Below are 24,279 nucleotides of genomic sequence, written 5' to 3'. Positions count from 1 at the left end.
GAATATCCACATCAAACAACAAATGCACACACACACACACACACACACACACACACACACACACACACACACACACACACACACACACACACACACACACACACACAGGTTCCTACCTGTATATGAGTATGTCGTCGGTGGAGCTGTTGTACTGGATCTGGTACATGCGGACTCCGGGGATGTGGTTCTGCGGCGGCCACCTGATAGTCGCCGAGCTGGATGTCAGATCCGACACGGAGACCCTCTGCTGGTCAGATCGAGCATGGCCTCCGCTCACGTTGGACTTTATGGACGTTGGGATGTCCGAAGGCCCCGGGTCCGGGTCCAGTTTGGGGTCAAAGTGTGGCGAAGGGTTGACGACTAACTCAACGGGAGCCGTGGCTTCGCCCGCCGCATTTGATGCGATACACGTGAACTTTCCTGAGTCCTGCAAATCACCAGAGGAATCCAGCTTTAGTCCACTTGTGAGACATTTTACATCTACAATGATCAGCTGAGCAAATTGTAAAAATCATCCTTTAGAAGTAGTTTTTACCTTAACGGAGGCCTTGAGGATGTCGAGCGAGCCGTTCTCGTAGCAAACGGTTCTGGAGGTGTTCCCGATCAGCTTCCCGTCAGGACTGACCCAGTGAGTGGACGGCTCTGGGTCTCCGATGGACTTGCAGCGCAGGCTGACCTCCTGACCCTCCATCACGAACATCTTGGAGGTGTGACGGGTTATCATCGGCGGCTCGCACACAAACTCCTCCTGGTGGGACACAAAGGACACGTTCAGATCTGCCATCAACATGTGCTTTAGGTGAGCCGATCACAAGGGACGAGTCCTAAAGACAAGTGTGAACAGGCACCAAACCAATTCCTGGCTTTGTAGTGTAAACAGCATGCATCTCGAATGCGTTCTGGGGCGGTGGCGTCGCATGAAAATATGTCCTATTTGCCGTGCTGTCTTTTAAGAGAAAGTGCTGGTCTGAATTACAGTTTTTAAAACTTCCCAACTTTCCAAGGAAACTGGAAAACAACATGGACGTCCTGGCTGGAGGTCTGCAGAGACACGGAGCCTGGGCGGAACCTCTGCCCAGGCCTTGGCGGCCTGCAATATATTATATGGACAAGTGAAAACATTCAGCGTCAGGTCTTGCCACATGTGATTGGATCACCAGAAAACGCATGTTAACGCTGAAGGTCTGAACGGGCTTGAAGTCGTCTTCACTGAGAATCAATACCTGAGACCGAGGGAACCAGTATTGTCAGGAGGGGAGATGGTTATTAGATGCCAAGCTTAAACATTTTTTAAAGAATAGTATGAATAAACAACCAATGATACAAGTGAGATGAAATGTCAGAAGTTTTTTAGAGAAAGATTTTCTCCTAAAAGCTTAGAGTTGCAACATTTTCTCCAACTAACTGCCACTGAGGTATTCTTTAGTTTCTGACGGAGCTCACTTCTATATGAAGATGAAGTGATCTTGGGGTTTTTCAGCCTTTGCATCATTTAAAAGCCACTCGCTGGCCCATCATCCTGTAGAACCCTGGTGGAAGCAGGGCAGGCCGAAGCTTATCAGGACCTACTCAATTAGTTATGACCACTTTTTTCAATAATGAGTAATCTAACGCTCTACTATTTCCAAATTCCAGATTAAAGTTACTTCTCCAAGTCACTGTGCGTTTCTATTGTAGTGTCCCGCAGGACAAGTTTCTTGTCTGCAAAGCCGCTTTAATATTAAACAGAACCCGGCCGCTCCTCAGTTCTCCTCCAAATGCACACAGACACATGCAGCGCATGCATGCAGTCTGGCCTGACCCGCCCCCTTCTCCACTCGCAGCCAATCACAGGCCAACTCGCTGTGTTCAGGTGACACAAAAGCATGGAAACAAACTAAAGTCATCAATAAACCCTAACATTGCAATCAGGCACAACTTTTTTCTACCAATCAATGAAATACTTTATTGGGGGACTGGGGGGGCAATTAAAAAGTCGCATAGAGCAGGCAGTGCAAATAAATAAACAGATTAATAGATAAATAGTGCAACAACAGACTACAACTACATCTCGGGGTAAATATAAACCACTAATAGTAGAAATCTGATAATAAAACCGTGAGCCAGATATAAATACAAAAAAGAATGAAGGTCAAAGGATCAATATGTATCAGCAGGAGGCCAGGCAGGGATCAGAACTGAGGCTGTGGTAAAACAGGTTGTCATTTCTATGTTGAGATGGTGGAGGGTTGTTGTCGGCAACTGCTGAAAGTAACTAAAACGTTACTTGTAATCTAACTCAGTTACTTTTAAACACAAGTAATCAGTGAAGTAACTGTTACCTTTTAAAGGAGTAACTAGTAATCAGTAATCAGGTTACCTTTTCAAGGTAACTGTGGCAACACTGCTCATCACTCCCAGAGTGTCTCCAAACCTTTTTCCAGGCTCCTTTTCCGGTCTCGTTACCAGCAGAGTTGATTGCTGACCCGATGACCGCAGGGCCAGAGATTAAAATAAACTGAGTGCTCTTCAGTGCTGGATTACATGCTGAACTTTACTGCTCCTCGATTTGACTGAGCGAAAAGTACAGCGAAAAGAAGAATCAAACAAGGAACAGGGGGAAAAAAAGGTCTTTAGCTAATTTTATAGATAAACATATATGCAGATTACCATTGGATTTAAATCCTGTTGAGAATTTGAATTTGAATTTATTGTGAGGAAAGCCCCTTGAGATGCAACATCTCGTTTACAAGGGGGACCAAAGGAACACCGAACATAAAGACACAAAACATAAAACAATTGACATGCAGTTTCACTAACCAGCACAATACATAATAAGTGTAACTCTGGACATCAATAAGACAGACATAAAACACCGGACAATCTTGCTCACACAACCCACTCCCTCAATCATATCAGTGGACCTTTACATACAGTCAGTAAGAATAACAATACCGCAAATTGCATATCACATGGAATCAAACAAAACAAACAAACAAAAAAAAAAGCAAAACAAAACAATTTGTCACAAGCATAATCAATCAGTCTTGAGGTGATTATATAGAGAAGACCTAAAGAGTCCATTAGAGGTTCTAGACTTCAGTGTAAGAGGTAAGTGATTCCAGTCATTTGGAGCCTTGAAAGAGAAAGACCTCCGACAGGCCTCCCTTTTAGCTGAAGGAACATTGAAGGATAAATATTGAGAACTTCTGAGAGAATAAGTTGATGTGGATGGAATTAGTGAACATTTTAAGTTTGGGGGTACATTCAAGTATACACATTTGAAAATGAATTGCAACTAATGACACTGTCGTCTTTCATCGGGCTGTAACCAGTTCAGTTGATCATATAAGATACAGTGTAGGATCACTTTAATATAAATCTAGTATTAAAGTATTAAAGAGGACTTTAAGTGGTTTAAGATATTTATCGTTTGTATTTCGGTAGACTATGTCAGCAGAATCGATAATAGGTAAGATTAATTGTGTAATGATTTTGTTTCTTATTTGTTGAGTAAAGCAGATAGATGATCGATAAAGAGGCATTAGACATGAGTATGTGCGTTTAATTATATAATCAATATGTGGTTTAAAATTTAGTTCTGGGTCAAGTCAGACACCTAAGTATTTGAGAGCAGTTTCTCTTATCATTAAAGAGCCATTATCAAAATGAATGTTTAAATTGGCAGAGCGAAGACGATGGCGTGTGCCAAAGAGCATATAGGTTGATTTTTTCGAATTCAATATTAACAAATTCAGATTTATCCATTTCTGAACTGAGTTAAAGTCATCCTGTAAAAGGTGTTGTAGCTGAGAGAGGTATGTACTCGAGAAATAGACAACAGTGTCATCGGCGTACAGATGAGTATGACAGTTTTTACACATTTGAGGAAGGTCGTTGATTAAAATGTAAAATAAAAGTGGGCCAAGAGTGAGACCCATATGGTATTACAAATCTTATAATTAGAGAATTAGGGGCTTCAATTTAATCTGCTGATCATATGGGAGCACATTAACATTCTCCTTTTATAGTAAACAGGAAGTTAGCGATGAAAAGGAAACAGCTTGGGATGATGTGAATGCTAAAGCTAAAGAGTGGAGCAGGAAAGAGTGAAACATGATGATTCATGTTATGGAGCTCAAACTGCTTTTTAGTGACTGATGTCACAGCCAGATCATATTTGTGTGAGAGCAACACTTTCTCTCTCCATTTCTGCAGATTTTTTTCTACCTTCAAAAGTTACGTAAACTACTGTATGCTGACTTGCTTCTGCGAACTGTCGGCTCAGTTCAAGTTTCCTTCTTGTGGTATTTGTCTCTCTCCTGCACCAGAACGGAAGAGGTTCGTCCTCCGTTCCTTCACCTGGACGAGAGACCACCACCGTTTCCTCGCAAACTCCAATCCATGACACCTTCCATACTAAGACACAATAAACTGAGTGTCGCAACATGTTTTACTGTTCGATCAGCTCTTGATGACTACATGAGGTGTTCCACCTCCATGCGCGTCAAACACCTGCAGAAGCCTGTCGCTCAGCCACGGAGCTCAGCGGAGGGTCAAAGCCAACATCCGTCCTCCGTGAACCGACAAATCAATTTTAGGTGTGCCCCTGAACTCATGTATCACAGTTCTGACTGATCAGTCCTCCACGTGTCCTGGGTGTAATTACATCTCTACTGTAACACGGTCAAGTTTCACCCAACTGCAATCCAATTCCCTGGAAGACATTCATCTGCAGTGGAAACCAGGGGTCATGTGTCTCACAGGAGCGTTGATTGATTTTGAAGCAGATAGCAGAGGGCTAGCGTCTGACCTCTGATGGACGTTGTGGAGTCCTTGCAGTAGAAAACAGGCCATTCACTCCCCTGACTGCTAATATGACCAAATACATTAGGGACATAACGGCGTACAGATTGACCTCTTCACAAGGCTAATCCTCTCATAGTCATCCTCCAGCAGCTCTCTCAGGGAGGTCCATCACTATTACCCGAGGTGAGGCAAAGGCCTGCATGTCTCCCTCTTTAAGATGATACCAATTAATCCCACACTTTATCTTGTGCTGCTCCTCCACTTATCACCGTAGCTCTCAAGCAGCCACAAGGGTCTGCTTCCTGGAGACCTCCAGGTGAGCCACGGCCATCTATATCGTCCTCTACAACACCACGTGCGCCTGCTGTTATCTCTGCAGGTATCAGCATAGCTAAGCTGTACGGAGGTATTTTCTCAGCAGGCATTAGGGTGAAGAACCTTTAGCACCACACTATCTACCAGCAACATGCGGTGAAAACAAATCTCCAGCGGTCTTCCTTCCCCGCTCGCAGCTTCTGCTCTGTAATCTCATTTGTGGCTGCAGGCTCCTATAATATGATGCTAATAAATCAACCACGTCGACCAGATTGAATCGTTACACCTCCAGGAGGCCGCAGTGCTGCAGAGGGGCTGTTTCTTCAGCCAACGGACACGACACACCAGGTCTGTCGGAATGTCACACCCATCATCCTGGTCCAAAATCATTGGGACGGTTTGGAGACTGTATTCAACCACAAAGTGCAACAATTTGCGCAATAGGGAAGCACCGATACCAGTGTTGGGTAGCCGCTTGTGGCTAAATTTAACAGAGGGGCTTTATGATACTAGCCACCTTTGTTGACGACAATCAAAACCTCCTGTTTTGGGGTGACGCCCCCTTATGGACGATTCTGGTTTGAACAAAGAGCCCAAATGAAAGAACTCAGCCACTTTCAAACTCCAGATTGTTTCAACTAAAGTCCAACACGGAAAAATGGGATTTCTGGGTGATGACTCCTTTAACTGGTCAGTGGATCCAGTAACTCTGAGCTCTGCTACATGCTACATGCTAAAAGTTTTGTTGCTCACACTCCAGCGATGCTACATGCTGAACATGAGTAAAGTGTGACTGATACACCCATTAACAGTGAGCTCGGTCCCTCCATCTACAGTCTACAGTAGCAAAGCGCAGTGCGCAGAGAGGCGCGACACACTGCTCCGCATTCTGTAGTCCTTCACATTACTAATCACATTCACATCAGCCAAACTATCGGGAACAAATTCAGGTTCAGCGTTTTGGGATCGAACGTTCGACCATGCGACTGACAGACGACCCGTCAGGATCGCCCCAGTCGTATTTGTTTCAATGTGTTGTGTTAGATCTAGTAGTGCCATGTGGTGTTATGCTTTGTTCTGGTTTATGGGATTCTTTTTTTTTTCCAAATTCTATTTAGTGAAATTTCACAAGTGTGATTGTACAGGTTTACGGGATGTTGGATGAGCTCAGGTTGAGGGCGGCTGGTTCCTGTGATCCTCTTTCTGAGTGTTCAGTATTCTGTCGGCACTGAAAGAGTTAACTTCTTTCTCTTCTCTGTCTGTTCATATTTTATTTAAAAATGTGTTTTGGTGCTATTCTCAGTTGCCTTTGTAGCAAATCTCCAGGGACTCTTGATGAAAAATTGCTTGTTTTCCATGTTTATTTAATGTGCACTGTCCCTGTTAAATAAACCAATAAAGCGATGTGTACGTGTGGAAAAGGCCAAACGCTGAGACCACGGTGCTGCTATTCTCTCTGGATATTGATATTGATTATCTTTGGGACTCGATAAACTTGATTCTGCCTTGAATATTCCCAGTGACCCCGGCAGATGTTGTAAAAGACGGAAGCACGGTGAAAGGGTCCTGATCTGATGCGCGGTTATTTGCACGAGTCCATAGCTTGAGGTTCATTCCTCTGTGACACCGACCATCTGCCGGCTTGTGTGTCTTTCAAAAAGAAAGCCCTCCTGTATCCGAAGAGAGAAAACATTCCGGTGATCTGGTTTCTGATCGGAACTTGGTTCCTCTGTAACTGTTCTCATAAAAAGAATATATATGTATATATTATTTTTATGTTCTTTTCTTAGTGGCGGGTCGAGCATTTCACACTGAGGCTTTCACTCGTCCTCGGTCTGAATCAATCCACCCCTCAATAACGTTTTTATGGCTACAAAAACCATGTTATCGTGCAGAAATGCAGTATTAAGCATCACAGATAGATACCCGTGTAGCCAGAATAAATACCTTTACTGATGAAAAAATATATACATAGTTCACAACTCTCCTTCTGCTGCAGATGCATGAAAAAGCAGATGCTATTACCGAAACTTCTGGTGGTTGAGGAGGAAGACAAACGTCAGCTTTTCCTGGTCTTAAACTCTGTGTCTGTGCTGTATCTGGTAAACATATAGTCCAGAATCCCGCACTGGAAGTTGTATTGAGCGCAACTCACTTGCACTGGACCTCCGGCCGCGCTGTGGTGCGTTCATTGACCTCTTGAAAAGTCTTTTTTTTGACAATAAATCTGCAACCAAATCTCTTAATCTTTTCCTTCAGCCATTGTAAGTTGACAAAACTCCAATTAAAACAACACAACTATATTTTTATTCAAGCAGCTCGCTACAGATGCAGTCGGCTAGGCTGGAGAGTGAACGCTCTGACGATCCAATCAGAGTGTATGAAAACGCTGACGTCCCCCTAGGCCTGATGGCAGGCCCTGACTCGTCAACTCAACATCTGATTGGCTGAAGCATCAGCGTGACTGACACTTACTTTATGCTGCAGACGCCTGCAGAATTGAGGCCACGTTTACACGTACCTGGGTTTTTAGAAAAATTTATATTTCCCCTCTATGTTAACAGAAAAAATCTTCATGGACACGGACTCGCATAAAGACCTGGTTCTGAGCTACCTATGAGCATGCCAAACCTGTAGGGGGCAGTGTAACGAGAAACATGAAGCCACGACAGCCAATCAGAATCCTGGAAAAAAACATGATGTCACAAATTGTGACATAAATGAGATGCAGAGTTTATTTAAATCTCCACTGAGTTTTCAGAAATCACCGTTTGTAGAAATGCAGAGAAATTTCACTGTGTTGTATATACTGGGTAAGCGTAAACGTGGTTTGACTGTGAAGGCCTCGGGCAGATTTCTTTACCCTGGCAACAGGTGATGACTGAAATGTGATTGGTTAAAAGCTTTAATGTGGAAATACACATCTGGAAACAGCGCAGCCGGGGGAGAAGCTATGAGAGGGCCGTGTGGAATTATTTAATAAACATTCGTCACTAGTCTGTCATTCAGATATTTTTTTAGGTCTGCACAGAAAGCCTTGCAGGCCCTGGTGGCCTGCCACTGTCTTTCATAAACATTGAAAGTTGAATTGAATTATTAAATCTGTGCACATTGACGCTGAACAGAGACCTGATAATTAAACTTTGATCAACTAAACTAAATCAAATTAACTTGAAAGAATGAAAACATTGACTCAATAAAGTCAAATGTGATAAGCTGGATTAAAATAACGATGGTAGACAGAGCGAAATGTTAATCTTATCTGGCTCTCTTTGTACAATCTGATATTAACGTGGATTTGTTTTGGTGGTAAACTTTTACTGAAAACACACAGAGACATTTCACGCTGCAGCTTTATGAGGAAATATCCAATATTTAAAAACATGGAGAATACAGTAATGTAGGTTGGTTAGAACACGCAAAAGGCCTGTTAAGTTTAGGAAAACTTAAGTTTCATAGATTGAAGAAGGCGAGTTAAGTTAACTGAAGCAAAATTTTTAAGGTTTATTTTGTCAAATCAAATTTAAATCAACTGACTTAAATAAAATTTGTTATGTTCGGTAATATTAGATTTTGTGAATTCTGTCCAGTGAAGTAAATTGAGCTCAGTTGTTAAATTGAAGTTTGTAAATTCAAGAAAGGCAACTCATTTCAGTTAAATTTGGTAAACTAATTTAACTTGAATAAGCAACTTAAGGTAAACTAGGTTTCTTTAGCTGAGTTTTGAGGTTAGGTTTCTTTGGTTAGACAAGATAAATAACTAAGTTGTGCGCTGTTAAATTTCAACTTAAATACGTACTAAAATACGTAAATATATTACTAAAATGCAACACTTTTTTTATGTAACATTAACTTTATCTTATAACTTCACTTCCTTCTCTTATCTAGCTTAATCTAGTTTGGTTACAAAAACTCAAAAAACCAAACATTATATCTGTGTGTGTGTGTGTGTGTGTGTGTGTGTGGGTGTGTGGGTGTGTGTGTGTGTGTGCGTGTGTGTTAAGCCGAGGTGAAGTAATGCCAGCTAAGTTTGGTAAAGTTAAGTTCTGTACATGTAATTTAGGTAAAATAATGAACTATAAGTGAAGTTAAGTTAAAAGATGTAGAATTTGGTTCAGGGTGAATGAAGCGTTTAACTGAAGCCAGTTGAACGAGTAAAGTAACATTTCTCAGGTTTGGCAAGATAAAGAAGTTTCATTTGCTAAGTTAATTTCAGAAAACTTTATTAAGAATTTTCATGTGTTAAACTAGGTAAAATGAGAAAGTTAGAGAAGTTAATTTAAAGTTTTTTATTTACAAAGACTTATGCCTTCTCTTTTATTCTCCTATTTTTTTTCACTTTTTCACAGTTTTGTTTTAAATTGTAATGTTCGTAACAAATAAAATGCATTATCTTTTCACCATCATCATTATTATTATTATTATTATTATTATTATTATAAAATAAGCTCAGCCAAGTTAAAGCTTGTTAAAATAGTTTTGTAAAATTGTAAAATTTTAATTGGTTGTAAGGTAATTCGCCAGAGGACTTTTAATCTCATCCGAGCCGTATTTATAATCTGCATTTAGCTTTTCTAACATTGTAATAAACATTTTTTTTTACCCAAATTAAATTCTTTAAAAACTCTAATTGTAATAAAACATTGAAATGTTTGTTGAAATGAAGTCCTGTTGTGACGTTTGGTCGAACTGTGTGATTTGTTTTTCCGGATGCTTCCTGTTGACCTGCTGGTGGTTTTGGAACGAACCTCTTTGATGGTCCAGAAGTATTTCCCCGCCAGGTCTCTGGGCGAGGCGCAGGTCTCCAGGTCGTCCTCCCGGGTCAGTCGGCGCAGCCACACCAGCTCACAGTTGCAGTGCAGCGGGTTTCCCCCAAAGCTCAGGACGAGCGCCGTCAGCGGCGAGCCCTTCATCTTGGCGTAGACGGGGATCCGCAGGAAGAGGGGGTCGGGCGGGATCTTCTTCAGCTTGTTGGAGGTCATGTCCAGCCTGGAAGGTGCAGATGAGACGGAACCATGAACACAGAAGGAAACACAGAGGCTGTTAAAGGTCTGTGAGTCCTGGTGAGAAAGTTTTCTGTCAGCCTGATCCTCAGAGCCAACATTAAGCGAAATCACAGAAAATATAGTCTCTTTCATAAGTAGGAATCATGTTTCTCTTTAAAATAAAAGTCCCGGCCTTTGAAGTCAGCTTTTCTACATTTAATTACCGAGGGAGCTTCAGTTGGTCGGTGTATTTTTCAAAACAAAAGCTATGATGCATTTATTCAAAATGCATTACTTTTAAAAACTTTCAAAAATCTTTTTATTTAAAGCCATATGAGGCTAATTTGGAAAGATAAAGAAGAGGGAAAGAAAAAGGACAAAACGTCAAATGATATGCAATGCACTGTGGGTAATGCAAGGCACATTCTTGTTTACATGGCAACGTTCTGAAAATGGTTTTCCGTTTCCACGATATAATTAGCATGTTGGGCCACAAGTTGGTGCTGTTGGTTGTTTTCCTAATGAATAAAGTATTTTAAAGATTGAAATACAGACTGAAAATGCAACTATAGGCACAAAAACATTATCAACATTCAATATGATAATTTGATGTAATTTCAACATAAATCTGTCAAACAGTTGCTGTAAGAATATTTGTGTTTGGTAGATGATTTCCTGTATATTCCTATTTTATTAACTAGTTTAGAAACAACAATTTGCCAAAATTTCTATCTAACAAAAGTATTTCACTGTATTACTGTATTTTAGTGTTTCCCCTTCAGAAAAATGTCACGTTTATATGGCAACGTTTTGAAAATGATATCTATTCCCATGGAAACGGCAGAAACGCTAAACCGGCCTGAAACGCCACCCCCGAAGCCCCTCCCCTGAAGCTCCGCCTGCAGTGAAGCCCCACCCCCAGAGCTCTGTCCATGAAGCTCCGCCCCTGCGGCGCCAGGAAACGATGCTCACTTCCAGATGAAATGACACAGCATCAACAAATAGCCTGAAACGACGAAACCCGAACACAAACAGCCCGTCCCGCGTTTCTTCTAATGTCTCGGAGGAGACAACTGCTGAGGAGCGCTGACGACTGGTAATAACAATAATGCAGGAGGCACAAATGTTCTCTGTCGTCAGCAACAAACGCGGGAGAAACTCTATTCCCCTCCAGAAATGACGACGCCGGAACACGAAGTTAATCGCAGCCGAGAGCAGAGGGCGCGCTGCACTCCACATACTTCAATTATTTAGTTTGGTGTGCGGCAGGCGGCTTCATTTGTGAGGCCGGATACGCTCACCTGAACGTAACGGCAGCGCCACTAACACACCAAAACCCCCAGCCTCTGTAATACAGGCATTAATGCTGATATGCAGCTTGGTTGATTTTTTCCCATTTCTACATGTCAATGAGAAAGTTAATTAAAATTGATTGGAGTAACTGGAGTTTAATTGTTTATTGTGCCAGCAGAGTTAAAATACTGTGAATGCACCGGCGGCCTCGTGAGGACAGCTCCGTTTTTAAAAGAACAACAAGAAGAAGAACATAATGGAAGAGAAGGGTCACTCCAGTCCGGGTGGATATATAACTTCCTGAGGGGGGAACATGAAACAAGTTCTACTTAAAATCTCAAGAGAACGTCAGACTGTGCTGGTTTTGACTGCCGTTGCAGTGAAGAGGAAACCAGCCCAGAGATTGAAGCTTTCACAGCTTTTCTAGAGATAACAGGAAATCTTTTAACATTAATGTAAGTTTTCTACAGTGCATTCGGCTTTATGATGCCGACTCAGACCCCAATTACACGATGGTGGGTGGAGCCAATGAAGAAAATGGCTCCCAAGGCAGACCCTTTAGAAAACGCTCCATCTCCATGGAGTCCGTCAGGGGAAAGAGCAGCTTTGTGAAAACACATGGCCTCCATGGAAACGGGGGAAAACACAACTTTTGGTTGTTACATTAGTGTGTGAATGTGTGTGTCAATGGGTGAATGTGATTAACGATGTAAAGCGCTTTGGGTCTGCTCAAGCAGTTGTAAAGTCCTCTCAGTGTAATCCATTTGCTATTTTTGGTCCTGGTCACCACGGTCAAAGTAACTAGTAGTTGTGCACATGCTCAGTTGAGACAATCAGAACAACGTTTCCTCTGTGGTGTCGTGACTCCCAGTCTATATTCTCCTGGACTTGGTAGTTTTATTTTGACAGTCACCGTAATAACAATCCAACTTGGTCGTCTGTCCACTAGAATGTCCGTGTCCTCCCGTTGTTCATGTTTAGAGTGGATTGTTCTAGATTGTTCTCTGCTGCATGTGTGTGTGCTTTTAGTACAAACACAACCAACAGCGCCAACTGGTGGACCTACATGCTCACTACATAGTTTCAGAGAAGTGGACATTGTTTTTGAAATCTTGCTGTCTAAACCAGAAACTTTTCTGCAGCAAAAACGCAAACATGATGTGTTCGGACTTTCTGATGATACATCACATATTTATACTGAAGAGAATAAATGTAGCTTTCTAAAATCAACAAGTACTATCTCTCTCTCTCTCTCTCTCTCTCTCTCTCTCTCTCTCTCTCTCTCTCTCTCTCTCTCTCTATGTTAGCGTTCATGTTTAGAAATTGTTCCATTAATGAGTAATTCTGTTGAAATGTCTTCAGAAGTACAACCTTCGCTGGATTTTCATTCCAGACTCACGGACAGACTGGTCGGTCGTTAGGTGGTGAAGTGGTTCGTCTGGACTTTGTACAGAATGTGCATGTTCTGCCTGAGCACGCCAGGGCTTCCTGCCACAGGTCAGTTGGCGTGAACATGAGTGTGTGTGAGCGTCTCACTTCCTGAGTTGGATGAAGTGTTTTTACCAGGACGGATGAAGCCAAATGCTTCAATCGATTGATTATAAAACAGATACGTTGAATCTATTGAAACTCTTCTTCTGCCGTTTTTGATGAGACTAGGAGTCAGAGAGGCAGATTGTTTGGCTTTAATATCGACTCCAGATTAGAGAGAATCCGTTTCTTCTGACAGTCAGTGCAAACATGAGTGGCAGATGAGCACCCCGGGTCCGTTCCTCCAGATCCAGCTGGAGGTCAGCGAGGGCTGAAACATTTACCTTCAGCCGCTATCGACGTGCTCGCGGGTGAAACACTGAGCCTGCGGCCCCCTCCAGCGGACCCCCCGGTACCAGGCGGGTCACGGTGGGCTCGTCCCAGCTGAACTCAACCCAACTCCAGCTGAACTAGTCAGAAGCTCAATTAAATGAACGAGCAGCGCCTCAGAAGGAGAGATTGTCTTTCACAAAACAGAAATTGGAGACGGTTTATTTTAATTCTGAAGCTTTGGTGCAAACAAAACGCTTCCTTTTAAAAAGAAGTAATCCCAGAGACACAAACGGTCCTTTTGATGAGGCTTTAATTCGGCATCCATTCAGATATTTCTGTCACGGCATCAGAGGCAGTTTTTAATCAGTGCTGGCTCTGCAGCTGTGTGACTGGGTTTGTTCCTCTCAGACAGAAGCGTCTCTGTCAGGTTTTCGGTGTTTCATCGCTGGATTCACGTGGTGGCGTTCAGCCGCTCGTCTCTGGATGTGCGAGACGAGCACACGGCGTTCAGCAGGTCTGTAGCGACCAGAGACTTAACACTGACCGCACAGCAAATCCAACGCGCGTGCAAAGAAATACACATAACACGTTTTAACCAGGACACCTAAACGCTGAATATCACACCGTTTATGTTGCTTTTGAAATCTCGACAAGAACCACTGAGACTGCAATTAATTACAGCAATGATGCTGCAGTGGTTTGAACATTTTACACAATTTAATGGTAAATGACTGTTGTTTTAGTAGTATTGATTCATCTGCAAACTCTTTCAGTCTTTTCCTGGATGTGTCATCATTATTGGTGGATATCTGTGTCAGAATCAATATGAAAACCTACAACTGGTGAGGGTGGAAATGCTGCAATGGATTTTTATTGCAGAATGTTTGATTATATACTCAACAACCCAGTCTCACAACCAACCCACCAAATCAACTCACCAACTAGTCAACCAAGCAAGCAACCAATCATCCAACCAACCAATCAAGCAACCAGCCAACCAACTCGCCAATCAACCAATCATCTAACCAACCAAGTAACCAACCAAACAAGCAACCAGCCAACCAACCAATCAGCCAAGCAAGCAACTGAGCAAGCAAGCAACCAACTAGCCAACCAAGCAACCAAGCAACCAAGCATCCAACCAAGCAACCAAGCAACCAACCATCCAACCAATCAAGCAACCAGCCAACAAAGCAACCAGCCAAGCAAGCAACCAATCATCCAACCAATCATCCAACCAACCACCCAGCAAGCCAACCATGAATGAATCAATTTGAAGTTTTTTTAATAAACCAATCACAGTAATTAGAATGATGCAGCAAGAAGAAATAAATAAACTTGGAGGAAATTCTGGATGGATGAACTTTAATCCAGAAAGGTTTGTTTTGAGTGAGAAGAGAGCGAGAGCGTGGTTTCTGTCCACAGTCCTAAAACATGTGCTTGTGCTTGTGCATGTGTGTGTGTGTGTGTGTGTGTCCTGTGATGACTGCTCACCTGTCCAGGTGGAATCTTTCCTCACACACAGTCAGCAGGAACTAACTGAACTATTTCAATGCTCCCCTGCATTCATGTCTAAAAGTGGAACGTGGCCTTTAGCTGTTATTGCAGCTGGCCTGCAGACTGTAAGACACAGAGAGTGGGCGGGTCCTGTGGCCTCAGCCTGAAGTGGTGCTGTGTGACCTCCTGACCTGGCCAGTTTGTGCAGGTTGGAGAAGATTCCCTCGGGGACACTCTCGATCAGGTTGTGGTCTAGGCTGAGCGTGTTGACGCTGACCAGCAGAGCGATGGTCTCCCAGGGGATGTCCACCAGGTTGTTGTAGCTCAGATCTAAATCTTCCAGAGTCTCCAGGAAGTCCTACAGAGGGGAGGCGGAGCAAAACACAACACAGCCATCAACTTTAAATACATGAAGGAAAATGGAAGTGTTTTCTTATTTGATCTAGGTTCATTCATCCAAATACACCTTCAATAGTTGAACAGCAGAACGTCCGTGTATAAAGTAGAACATGTTGTTCAAACAGGTGATGATAAATCTGTGACATGTATGGAACAAAACTAGTAATTGATTACCCTTACAAATCACTTTAACTGGATGATATTAAAACAATAATGACTGTCTTTCACAAGGATTAACATAAATTACTCAAAGTAGTCATGGCACAGACAACTGCTCGAAATACTCTCAGTGGGAGGAAGATGCTCTATAATTTGGATGTTAGAGGAGGGAGATGCTCTATAATCTGGATGTTAGGAGGAAGATGCTCTATAATCTGGATGTTAGTGGAGGAGGATGCCTTATAATCTGGATGTTAGGAGGAATATGCTCTATAATCTGGATGTTAGAGGAGGAAGATGTGCTATAATCTGGATGTTTTTGGAGGAAGATGCTCTATAATCTGAATGTTAGTAGAGGAAGATGCGCTATAATCTGGATGTTAGAGGAAGAAGATGCTGTATAATCCGGATGTTAGAGGAGGAAGATGTGCTATAATCTGGATGTTTGTGGAGGAAGATGCTCTATAATCTGAATGTTAGTAGAGGAAGGTGCTCTATAATCTGGATGTTAGACGGAGGGAGATGCTCTATAATCTGGATTTTAGAAGGAGGGGTTGCTCTATAATCTGGATGTTAGAAGGAGGAAGATGCTCTGCAATCTGGATTTAAGAAGGAGGAAGATGCTCTACAATCCGGACGTCAGTGAAATAGTAAAGGAGTAAAAATGGTGAAAACTACCATTACTTTACAGGTGATGCTTTCAGGTGTAAAATGGAATGATTCACGTGAAGAACTGAAGAGATTAAAAAAGACATACAGAAGAGGAGAAGTGGGACACTTGAAAGTGGGGTACAAAAACACGATAAAGTAATGAGGCAGAGCAATAAAGGAAACTAGCACAAATTGAGCGTATTGGAAGAAAACAAAAAGATTAAACAGAGGAGGAGAGATTTTGTGCTGGATGGAGAGATAATGGGAGGAAAATTAAGAGAAAAACCCAAAAATAAAGAGGAGTGGAGAGAAAGAAGTGAAGATCAATTACATCGGTCAATGCTCCGCACTCGGAGCGTGTTGTTTTCTCTAATTGCCTCCATACAAGTCTCATAATTAGTACAAGGCTGAAATGCCACGAGTCAGCACACATTTCAACCAGCAAAAAAGAAACAAGAAGGAAACACAAAGAGACGGAGGGGGAGGAGGTGAAGAAGAGATAACAGCCTGTTGATCAGAAGAAGAGTTGTCGTCGCTGTAATTGGCCTCATAATTCACACAATCAGGACGATGTTTGAAAGCCACAATGCCTCACTTCTCATTACAATAATCTCTACTTTATTGCTTTCTCAACAAAGGGAATCTCATTTCTCTTCAGCTTGAGGAGATCAAAGAGCTGCGTGAGCTGAAAACGAGTCCGAATTTCTCCACCAGAAAGCCAAAGATCATGTTTACGCTCAGTTTGATTGGTTCAGTGGGCAAAGAACGCTTCCGTTGTTGATACCTTCAACACATCGCAGCTGCAATAGGAGCAGGGCCACAGTGCTCAGGGTCAAAGGTCATGCTCAGGGACTCACAGTGGGGTAACCTTTGGCAGCGGGATTCAAACCTTTGAACCTGTGAGCCTCAGATGCAAAGCCCACTACACTGAAGGCTCCTACACACTGCGATTTTAATACTCTTATTGGTTCACGGCTGGCCACGCTGTACGACACGAATCGAATGAACGTTGGACCACGACATGAAGTTTTCTGAGAGCAGATTGTACGATGAAAACAAGCCGAACCGCAGCCTACCACGACGTGAGTTGACGTGATTGCACACGAACATGTGATCGTGCAATAATAACACGTCCTAAACATGAACGTAAACTCTTTGTTGTGGCGTTTCTGTGTTTTTGGAGAAGTCCCAGGAGGACGAGAAGATTTTGACAAAGGGAGCTTGAAGTAGGTACTTGTTAGCATCTACTAGGATTTTACGTTAGCATTTCCTGCTATGGTCTTTCATCTCCCAGCAAAACACACCACATGTAAACATAACAGGTCGCAGCAGCAGCTACGATCACCCCAACTATCCAACCAGTGTTGCCACAGTGGCCTTGAAAAAGTAATCCCATTCCTGATAACTAGTGACTCCTTTAATAAAGTAACTTAGTTACTTTACAGATTACTTGCTTTTAAAAGTAACTTGGTTTTGGTCTAGGTCTTGGTCTAGGTCTTGGTCATGATCTGGAGTCTGTTTCTTGCTCTTGGTCTGGGTCTTCGCCTGGACTCCTGGGCAGTCTCAGGAGAACCGAGACCAGAAGTCTCGGTTCTCCTGAGACTGCTGGTCTTCAGGGAGCGTTTCAGGGTGTTTGGATGAATCAGGGAGAAACCTGATTCCAGAGATTAAAGCCGGACGGATTGTCTGCTGGACTTGTGACTTTCTGCTTCTCGTCCAAACCTCGCCAGAGTTTTCAGCCTGGAAACTTCCACCAGCAGATTCGTGTCCGTGAGCTGATGAATCACAGCCTTCGTTGGCAGTAACAATTAGTATTGAGTGATTAAACTCTCGTAGTTCTGACTCTTGTGGTCAAACATGTTGTTTCCCCGCGGAGCCGCTGGCAGACACTCCAGAACATTTTGAAAGTCTTTCAAGACAAACGACAATTTTTATCTGGTCGTTAAAGCAGCTTTATCACATTTTCAGAGCAATCCTGGTTTTTCATATTGCTGAAATGAATAGAGTGTCCCGTCCATTAGCAGAATTTAGAACCGATGGAGGCCTGAGGGGGAATCTGGATTTGTAAATCAATTTAAATTATGGTCCAGTTTCCAAGAATGAAATCTGGATATGAAAGGAAATGAATAAAACTTCCTTTATGTGCTGTATTATTAACACAGTTGCTCACAAAATTCCAAACATGTTTGAGTGACGCGGCGACTCTAAAGCTTCGTTTATACAACAAGATGTTCAGGTGGAAACAGGAAACTATTTGGGTTTTTCACAGGGATGAACCGATACCGATACCAGTATCGGTCTGATGATGCATGGAGTACTCGTACTTGTGAAAGGTCCCTGATACAACCCGGTGAGTACTACATGGCCTCCTGCCTGCAGCAGGTAGACGAGACAAGACGAGCGATGTCCGCTTTTCAGAGATTCTTTAATATTAATCAGAATGACAACACACCTTTAGTATTTGCATATGGAGTTTAAATTAGGCTTAATGGTATTTAATAAATACAGTAAAACTTCTGACATAGGGAAGCCCTGAAATCCCAGGGCAAGTATCTCCTGAAGACAGGTATCGTCTCTTCAGGGGGACAACTTGTTGAGATTGGATGCTGATCTAATACGGATACTGATATATATATATATTTATATATATATATATATACAGTATATATGTGTGCGCGTGCACACACACACACACACACACACACACACAAAGATGTAACGATGTATACAAAACCAAAAACTAAATGAAATTGACATACAGTCAAAGTTTAATCCTGAGTGGGCCAGACCATTGAAATATTGCCATAATACCCTTTAAATTTACACAGCGCACAGTATACGATCCGTATCCCTCTCAGATCAGTATACAATGTCAACATAAAGTCATTTTTAATTAAACATTTTGGTGCAAAAATACAATGAAATGTCCAAAAAACTCTTCTAAATCCTTTATAACCATCATTTAGGATTTATATATCAATATATATCCTTACTTGGTGGTTTGTGGGGCATATTTGAGCCCTTTGCCGGCCAGTTTTGTCCCACAGGCCTTAAATGCGACTCCCCTGTTGTATTTAAGTGAAACTTAAGCTGAAGAGGAGTCACAGTGCAGCATCACGCTGCTGGGAGGAGGCGATTAGTCACATCTCAAAATTAATATCCAGACACCTCCACAGCGATCGGATATTTGGATAACAAGTATTTTGGCCATTCCAGTGTCTGATCAGCTTGAAATTTGCTAGAGAAACCTGTCTGTTGTCTGCGTTGGGCAGGTTTTCGGCTCATTAAGGTATGTTCACAGTGAAAAATGTGTCTGTGCACAGCGATGTGTCTGGTCATTTTGGGTCCGCTCGTCAGAGGTTCTACTGTACTCGCTTTGCTACACAGTATTGGTAAGTAGATAAAAGTTAGTACTCAAACTCTAAAAACGTGTATTGCTGCACACCTAGTTTTTCAGTCAACAACGTTGGAAGTCACTGACAATAGTATTTTTAGAAAATGGCTTCCAGAGTGCAGTGTTTTTGAAACATACTGCTCTCCGTCTCCATGTAAACAGTTGGGTTTGTCTTTTCACATTTTGTCGGGAAAGCCACTGGGAGCACCGACGGAGCAGTATTGTCGGTGTAGTGTTGGCTCGGTACCTGGAAGGCTCCCTCTGATATGCTGTGCAGCTGGTTGTTGGCCAGGATGAGGTGCCGCAGGTTCACCAGGCCCTGGAAGTGCGAGTCGTCCAGCGTGGTGAGGCGGTTGGCGTCCAGGTGGAGCGCGTGGAGGTCCTGCAGGTCGGCGAAGGCGTAGGGACGGATCTGGCTGATGGTGTTTCTGCTGAGAGTCAGGTGGATCTGGAAACACATGACAACACAAACTCGCTTTTTCATCCTCATTAATTTATGGAGAATTGTTTCCTCCAATTGCTCCGGCGCCGCCGGGTCAAACACCAGGGGTCGCTCTGGAGCCACCGCTCTGACAGGGATCATCGGGTTACAGCGGCAGAGCTGAGGGAGGAAGCAGGACGGGCTCCTGCTGCCCTCAGTCATGAATAATGACTCCAGTAATTAATAGAGAGAACTGTGGGTCAGCTGAGACATGCGCCGACGGGTTAAATCAGTCTGCTGTTCTTTAATAGATAAAAGTTTGGAGTTTAGAGGCTGCTACACACTCCAGAGGAAAGACACACACCGGCAAAAGGTCAACGAGCATCGACACATAAGGATTACGGAGATTTCCATGAGTGCGTTTATGTTTTAGTCTGACAGGAAAGCAGCCGCGGAGCTGCTGTCTCCCTCCCTGCAGCAGCTCTCAGCATCACGGTCGTCTCACCAGTATTTTGCTTTCTTCTTTTCAGGGAAGTAGGTTTCATGAGGCGACGTTTCTGACGAGGGCGTGAGGACGACATGCCATGGAAAAAGCTACTTGCCTAAAAAGAAGAAAGCCAAACAATCACGAACAACCTGAAGGCGTAATCAAACTAATTGAACTGTTCAAATCACTCGGCTTCTGTTCACTCGAGGAAGAGTGTCATTAACCCTGAATTAGCTCAGTCGGTGTGGAGCTCCCGAGCTCCAGTCTGTGTGTCTTCGTTATGAAGTCTAGAGATGCAACTGGTCCCCTCTCCTCCTGGGGCCGCCGGCCAGGATGTGAATTATGACCCGTTAAATTTCATTTTTTGTGCACCACATGTTTGCTGTGTGGTTTAATATTTACTGCTGATGGCGGTGAGAGGAGGAGGAACCAGACTAAACAAACACGCGTGAGTATTGTGGAGTTGCCCGGGCGGAGCCCGATGTGTCGGTATCTCTGCGCCTGCAGCTTTGCTTCAGGGTGGCTGCTGGTCAAGACTTTCACTGCAGCTGCATGCTGAGTGTGTCCTCCTCTGGCACTTTCTCAGAGAATATGATGCACTTTTCAGGTCCGATAGTTCTGGAGACGCTCGGTGGGTGTTAAAATGAGGTGGGCACGTCTCTTCCATGCTTTCAGCAACTCATTAGCTGAAGTTATAGCTCCTCGGCGGAGAGATTTCACAGCCAGCGGCTCGCCAAACAGGAACTCCAAGCAGCACGAGCGGCCATCTGACCAAAGCAAATCAGGCCTCAGCAGATTTAAGCGTGGTCGATGTCAGAGCGGTCTGTAAGAACCTCTGCATGCTGGTCACCGACTCCATGTTTCTGTAATGTTCACGGCTGACGGGCTCAAAATGAATTCCTGCCTCTGCATGTTGCTTCTCTATAAGTACTGAAGCCAGTCGGTAAGCAGGAGTTCAGTCTGATTCCTCACAGGAAGTTCCAGCTGCGACTGCAAACCTTTTTCTTGAGGGATTCAAATTTTCACCTTTGAAAAGTGAGGCAACCGCCCCCTCACCGCATCCTGTACAGTTACAAAACAAGTGGATGGAACTGCAAAACACACTGTGTATGGAATCCAGTTTCTTTGTGTTATTCTGTAATGATGAGGATAAACTCTCTGGGTTAGGTGCCAGTTTTTCACCACCAAAGATGAATTCAGCTCTAATTGAGTCCATTGCTCTCGCTCTGGGTTGGGGAACAGGCTCGGGAACAGGGTACGTCTCACTGAGGGACTGAATCAGGTGAAGGTTTTTTCTGTCTCATTCTCATTCAATCGGGTCACAATCAGACTTCTGCTGCTCATTTATTTGAGTCACCACCACACAGGGCGGCAGCTATCCACGCTGAGGGTGAAAATCCGCTGATCAATGATCTGAACTTTCCCCTGATTGCTGCTGTTTGTGATCGGTAACATAGATTCTGCCTGGCTGGGAGATCTATGAGGACCAGAAGCAGCTCGGCCCTTTAAAACCACACCAGGTTTGTGTGTAGTGAGAAAGTGGTGAGGGGCCGAAGAAATGACGCTGCAGTATATTTAGTTTTAGTTATTTGGTGATTGATGTTGGAGATGCGTTCAAAGTACGTAACGATGGCTTCTGGGTTCTTGTAGCCGAGGTTTCATCTGTTTGACGAGACATGAGGGAAAAGGTTTGAAATCCTCTAGCTTCATCAAGATCTCCCATATACATACTTCTGTTTATTTCAGACACCTTCATCTCAAAAATACAACAAACCAGCAGTTTCTGATGCCTGAGTGATTATTTTCTGTATTGACTCAATCTCTTTTACTGTTATTCTCCTTCAGGCTAAATTTAGCATCAGTTAGCGAGGGGTCAGTGGTGTGTAGAAGGGAGGATGTGTAAGTTGCTAATGGACCGAGGCCTCAGATGAGCCTGTGTTTGTATTCTCTGTGAACTGTAAGAGTCTATGTTGGATCTTTCACACTTAGTGCACTATGGAGACCAAACATCACTGTCCCCACTCGCACCTCGGGGACCGACCCTGAGCCGCTCCAAAACCCAGCACACATATAATCTGTCCAGTGGGTCCTGGGCCGACCCCGGAGACTCCATTAGGTTGGATGTGCCTCGTAGACTCTCTAGTTTCCCTGGAGACCACTGGGGGGCGTCCTAATCCAACACTTAAACCACATCGACAGGCTCTTTCCAATGTGGAGACACTCTACATTATATATCTAACTAAAGAAATCTATTCCCATTTCTATTTCTAGGACTGCGGTGGGCTTCCGCTGTGGGAGCATTTTCAGTGTCTTGCTCAAGGACACTTGTGGAACAGTCAAAGATGGAGAATCAAACCTGCAACATACCGATTGAGAGACAACCACTCTGCCAACTGAGCCACAGCCGCCCCAACTATCAAGGTACCGTATCTTTTACCTTTGAAAGACTCAATTCTGACCTTTAAATTTGGAAAACCGTCTCTAATTTCAAAACTTTTTAGAAATCTTATGATTGGGTGACGATGAAGTCAAAAAGGCTTTTTAGTGATCGTTGGAAGCAGTAGAGAAAATTATTCACAGTTGGTACACAGCGTTGGTAACATCTACACAACAAAAACTTGTTTTACTTGTTTTAAAACAAGAGGGGCTGCGGATGAGGCTCGTGGCCTCCGCAACGAGAGCACGCGATCAAACCAAACTGGTTGGATATGAACCCATCAAACAGCCTGGCAGGAAGCAGCCGCTGCTCACATCAAAGCTGACATGTACATGAGAGAGTGTGGGAGAGGAGAACTGACCAGGCTGCTCATGTTGGCGAAGTCGCGGTGACGCAGTGTGGTGATGAAGTTGTCCATCAGGCGGAGCTCTGCGGTCTGCCGGTCGATGTTTGGCGGGACAAAGAGGAGGCCCGTCTTGGCGCACAGCACCGTGTAGGAGGGCAGCAGGTTCTGGCAGGTGCAGCGCTTCGGGCACAGCATGGAGGCGAGGCAGGAGGGGAGGGAGGACAGGACCGCCAGGAGGAGCAGAAGGGGGCACACCGGCCACGACGCCACGTCCATGGCTGCTGTCCTGCTGGGACACAACAAGACACGACTCAGATCCTGCATTCATCATCATCATCATCATCATCATCATCATCATCATCATCATCATCATCATCATCATCAGATTCCTTCTGTTCTAGTCCTGGAACCAGTGCTCGATTGGCTGGATTTGGAAGCCCCTCCCCCATCATTATCATTTAGTTTTATTTCACGAAATTTTAACTCGAGATACTTCTATTCAGTGGTACAGTCCAGGGTATATGCAGGTAAACACCGTATACCCACCTACTTTTCAGTCGGCATTGTGTACACCCACTTCCAAATCCAAATTCCTTCCAGTAGCGTATATGGCGCCCTCGAGTGGTCAGAACAAGCATGACAGGAACAATGGAGAACGTTCAGTCCTTGACATTACAAGGTTGGTTGTTCCGTCACACTTTCCATCACACACACTGTTTGATTTGATTGACACTAGATGTGTCAATCAAATCTCGGACACACACCCTCAAATATGTGGTGTTTTTTCAAAGAGCAGCTAAATGATAAAATGGTGAGTTGATTTCATTCATACAGCACCTTACACTGTTAAACACATACACATACGTACTCACACACCAATGGAGGCGCTCAGTCCATCCATTAGGAGACGTTTGGAATTTAGTGTCTTGCTCAAGGACAGTTTGACAAGTGCAGAGGGGGAGATGGGGAATCGAACCTGCAACCTTCCAACCTTCCAACTGAGAGACGACCTGCTCTACCAACCGAACCACAACAATAGTATGAAATGCTATTCTATTGTTATGCTATCTTTACAGGAATTTGCTTATATCAACCAATAGGGAACAATAAAAGCAGAAGAAGAGGTGATGGGGAAGAAGATCAGGACAGAGGAGTGTGTGTGTGTGTGTGTGTGTGTGTGTGTGTGTGTGTGCGTGCGCACAAACTCAGATCATCAGGTTGCACTCTACTGATAAACTTGACAGTTTTTCAGTGGAGACAGAAAAGAAATAAAAAAACCCCATTTACAATAAACAACACACACA

The 24,279-nt window shown here is 43.5% G+C and overlaps 1 protein-coding gene across 1 annotated transcript in view; it reads right to left on the bottom strand.

The window, feature by feature from the left end:
- Positions 1–23,251, bottom strand: part of LOC308107631 (leucine-rich repeat and fibronectin type III domain-containing protein 1-like protein) — a gene marked incomplete at both ends in the record, with an annotated part of 49,212 nt that extends 25,961 nt beyond the window's left edge. Inside the window, 6 exons of the mRNA XM_080460078.1 lie at positions 117–427; positions 536–748; positions 9,852–10,092; positions 14,873–15,039; positions 19,532–19,732; positions 22,991–23,251. Of these exons, the coding sequence (XP_080316204.1) occupies positions 117–427; positions 536–748; positions 9,852–10,092; positions 14,873–15,039; positions 19,532–19,732; positions 22,991–23,251 (1,394 nt within the window). The remainder of the gene's footprint in view (positions 1–116; positions 428–535; positions 749–9,851; positions 10,093–14,872; positions 15,040–19,531; positions 19,733–22,990) is intronic.
- Positions 23,252–24,279: the final 1,028 nt, after the last annotated feature.

This window comes from Lipophrys pholis, assembly GCF_963383615.2.
Source record: "Lipophrys pholis genome assembly, chromosome: 3".
Classification (NCBI taxonomy): Eukaryota; Metazoa; Chordata; class Actinopteri; order Blenniiformes; family Blenniidae; genus Lipophrys; species Lipophrys pholis.
The sequence above is the reverse complement of the archived record's forward strand: the minus strand, read 5'-3'. Positions and strand labels throughout refer to the sequence as shown.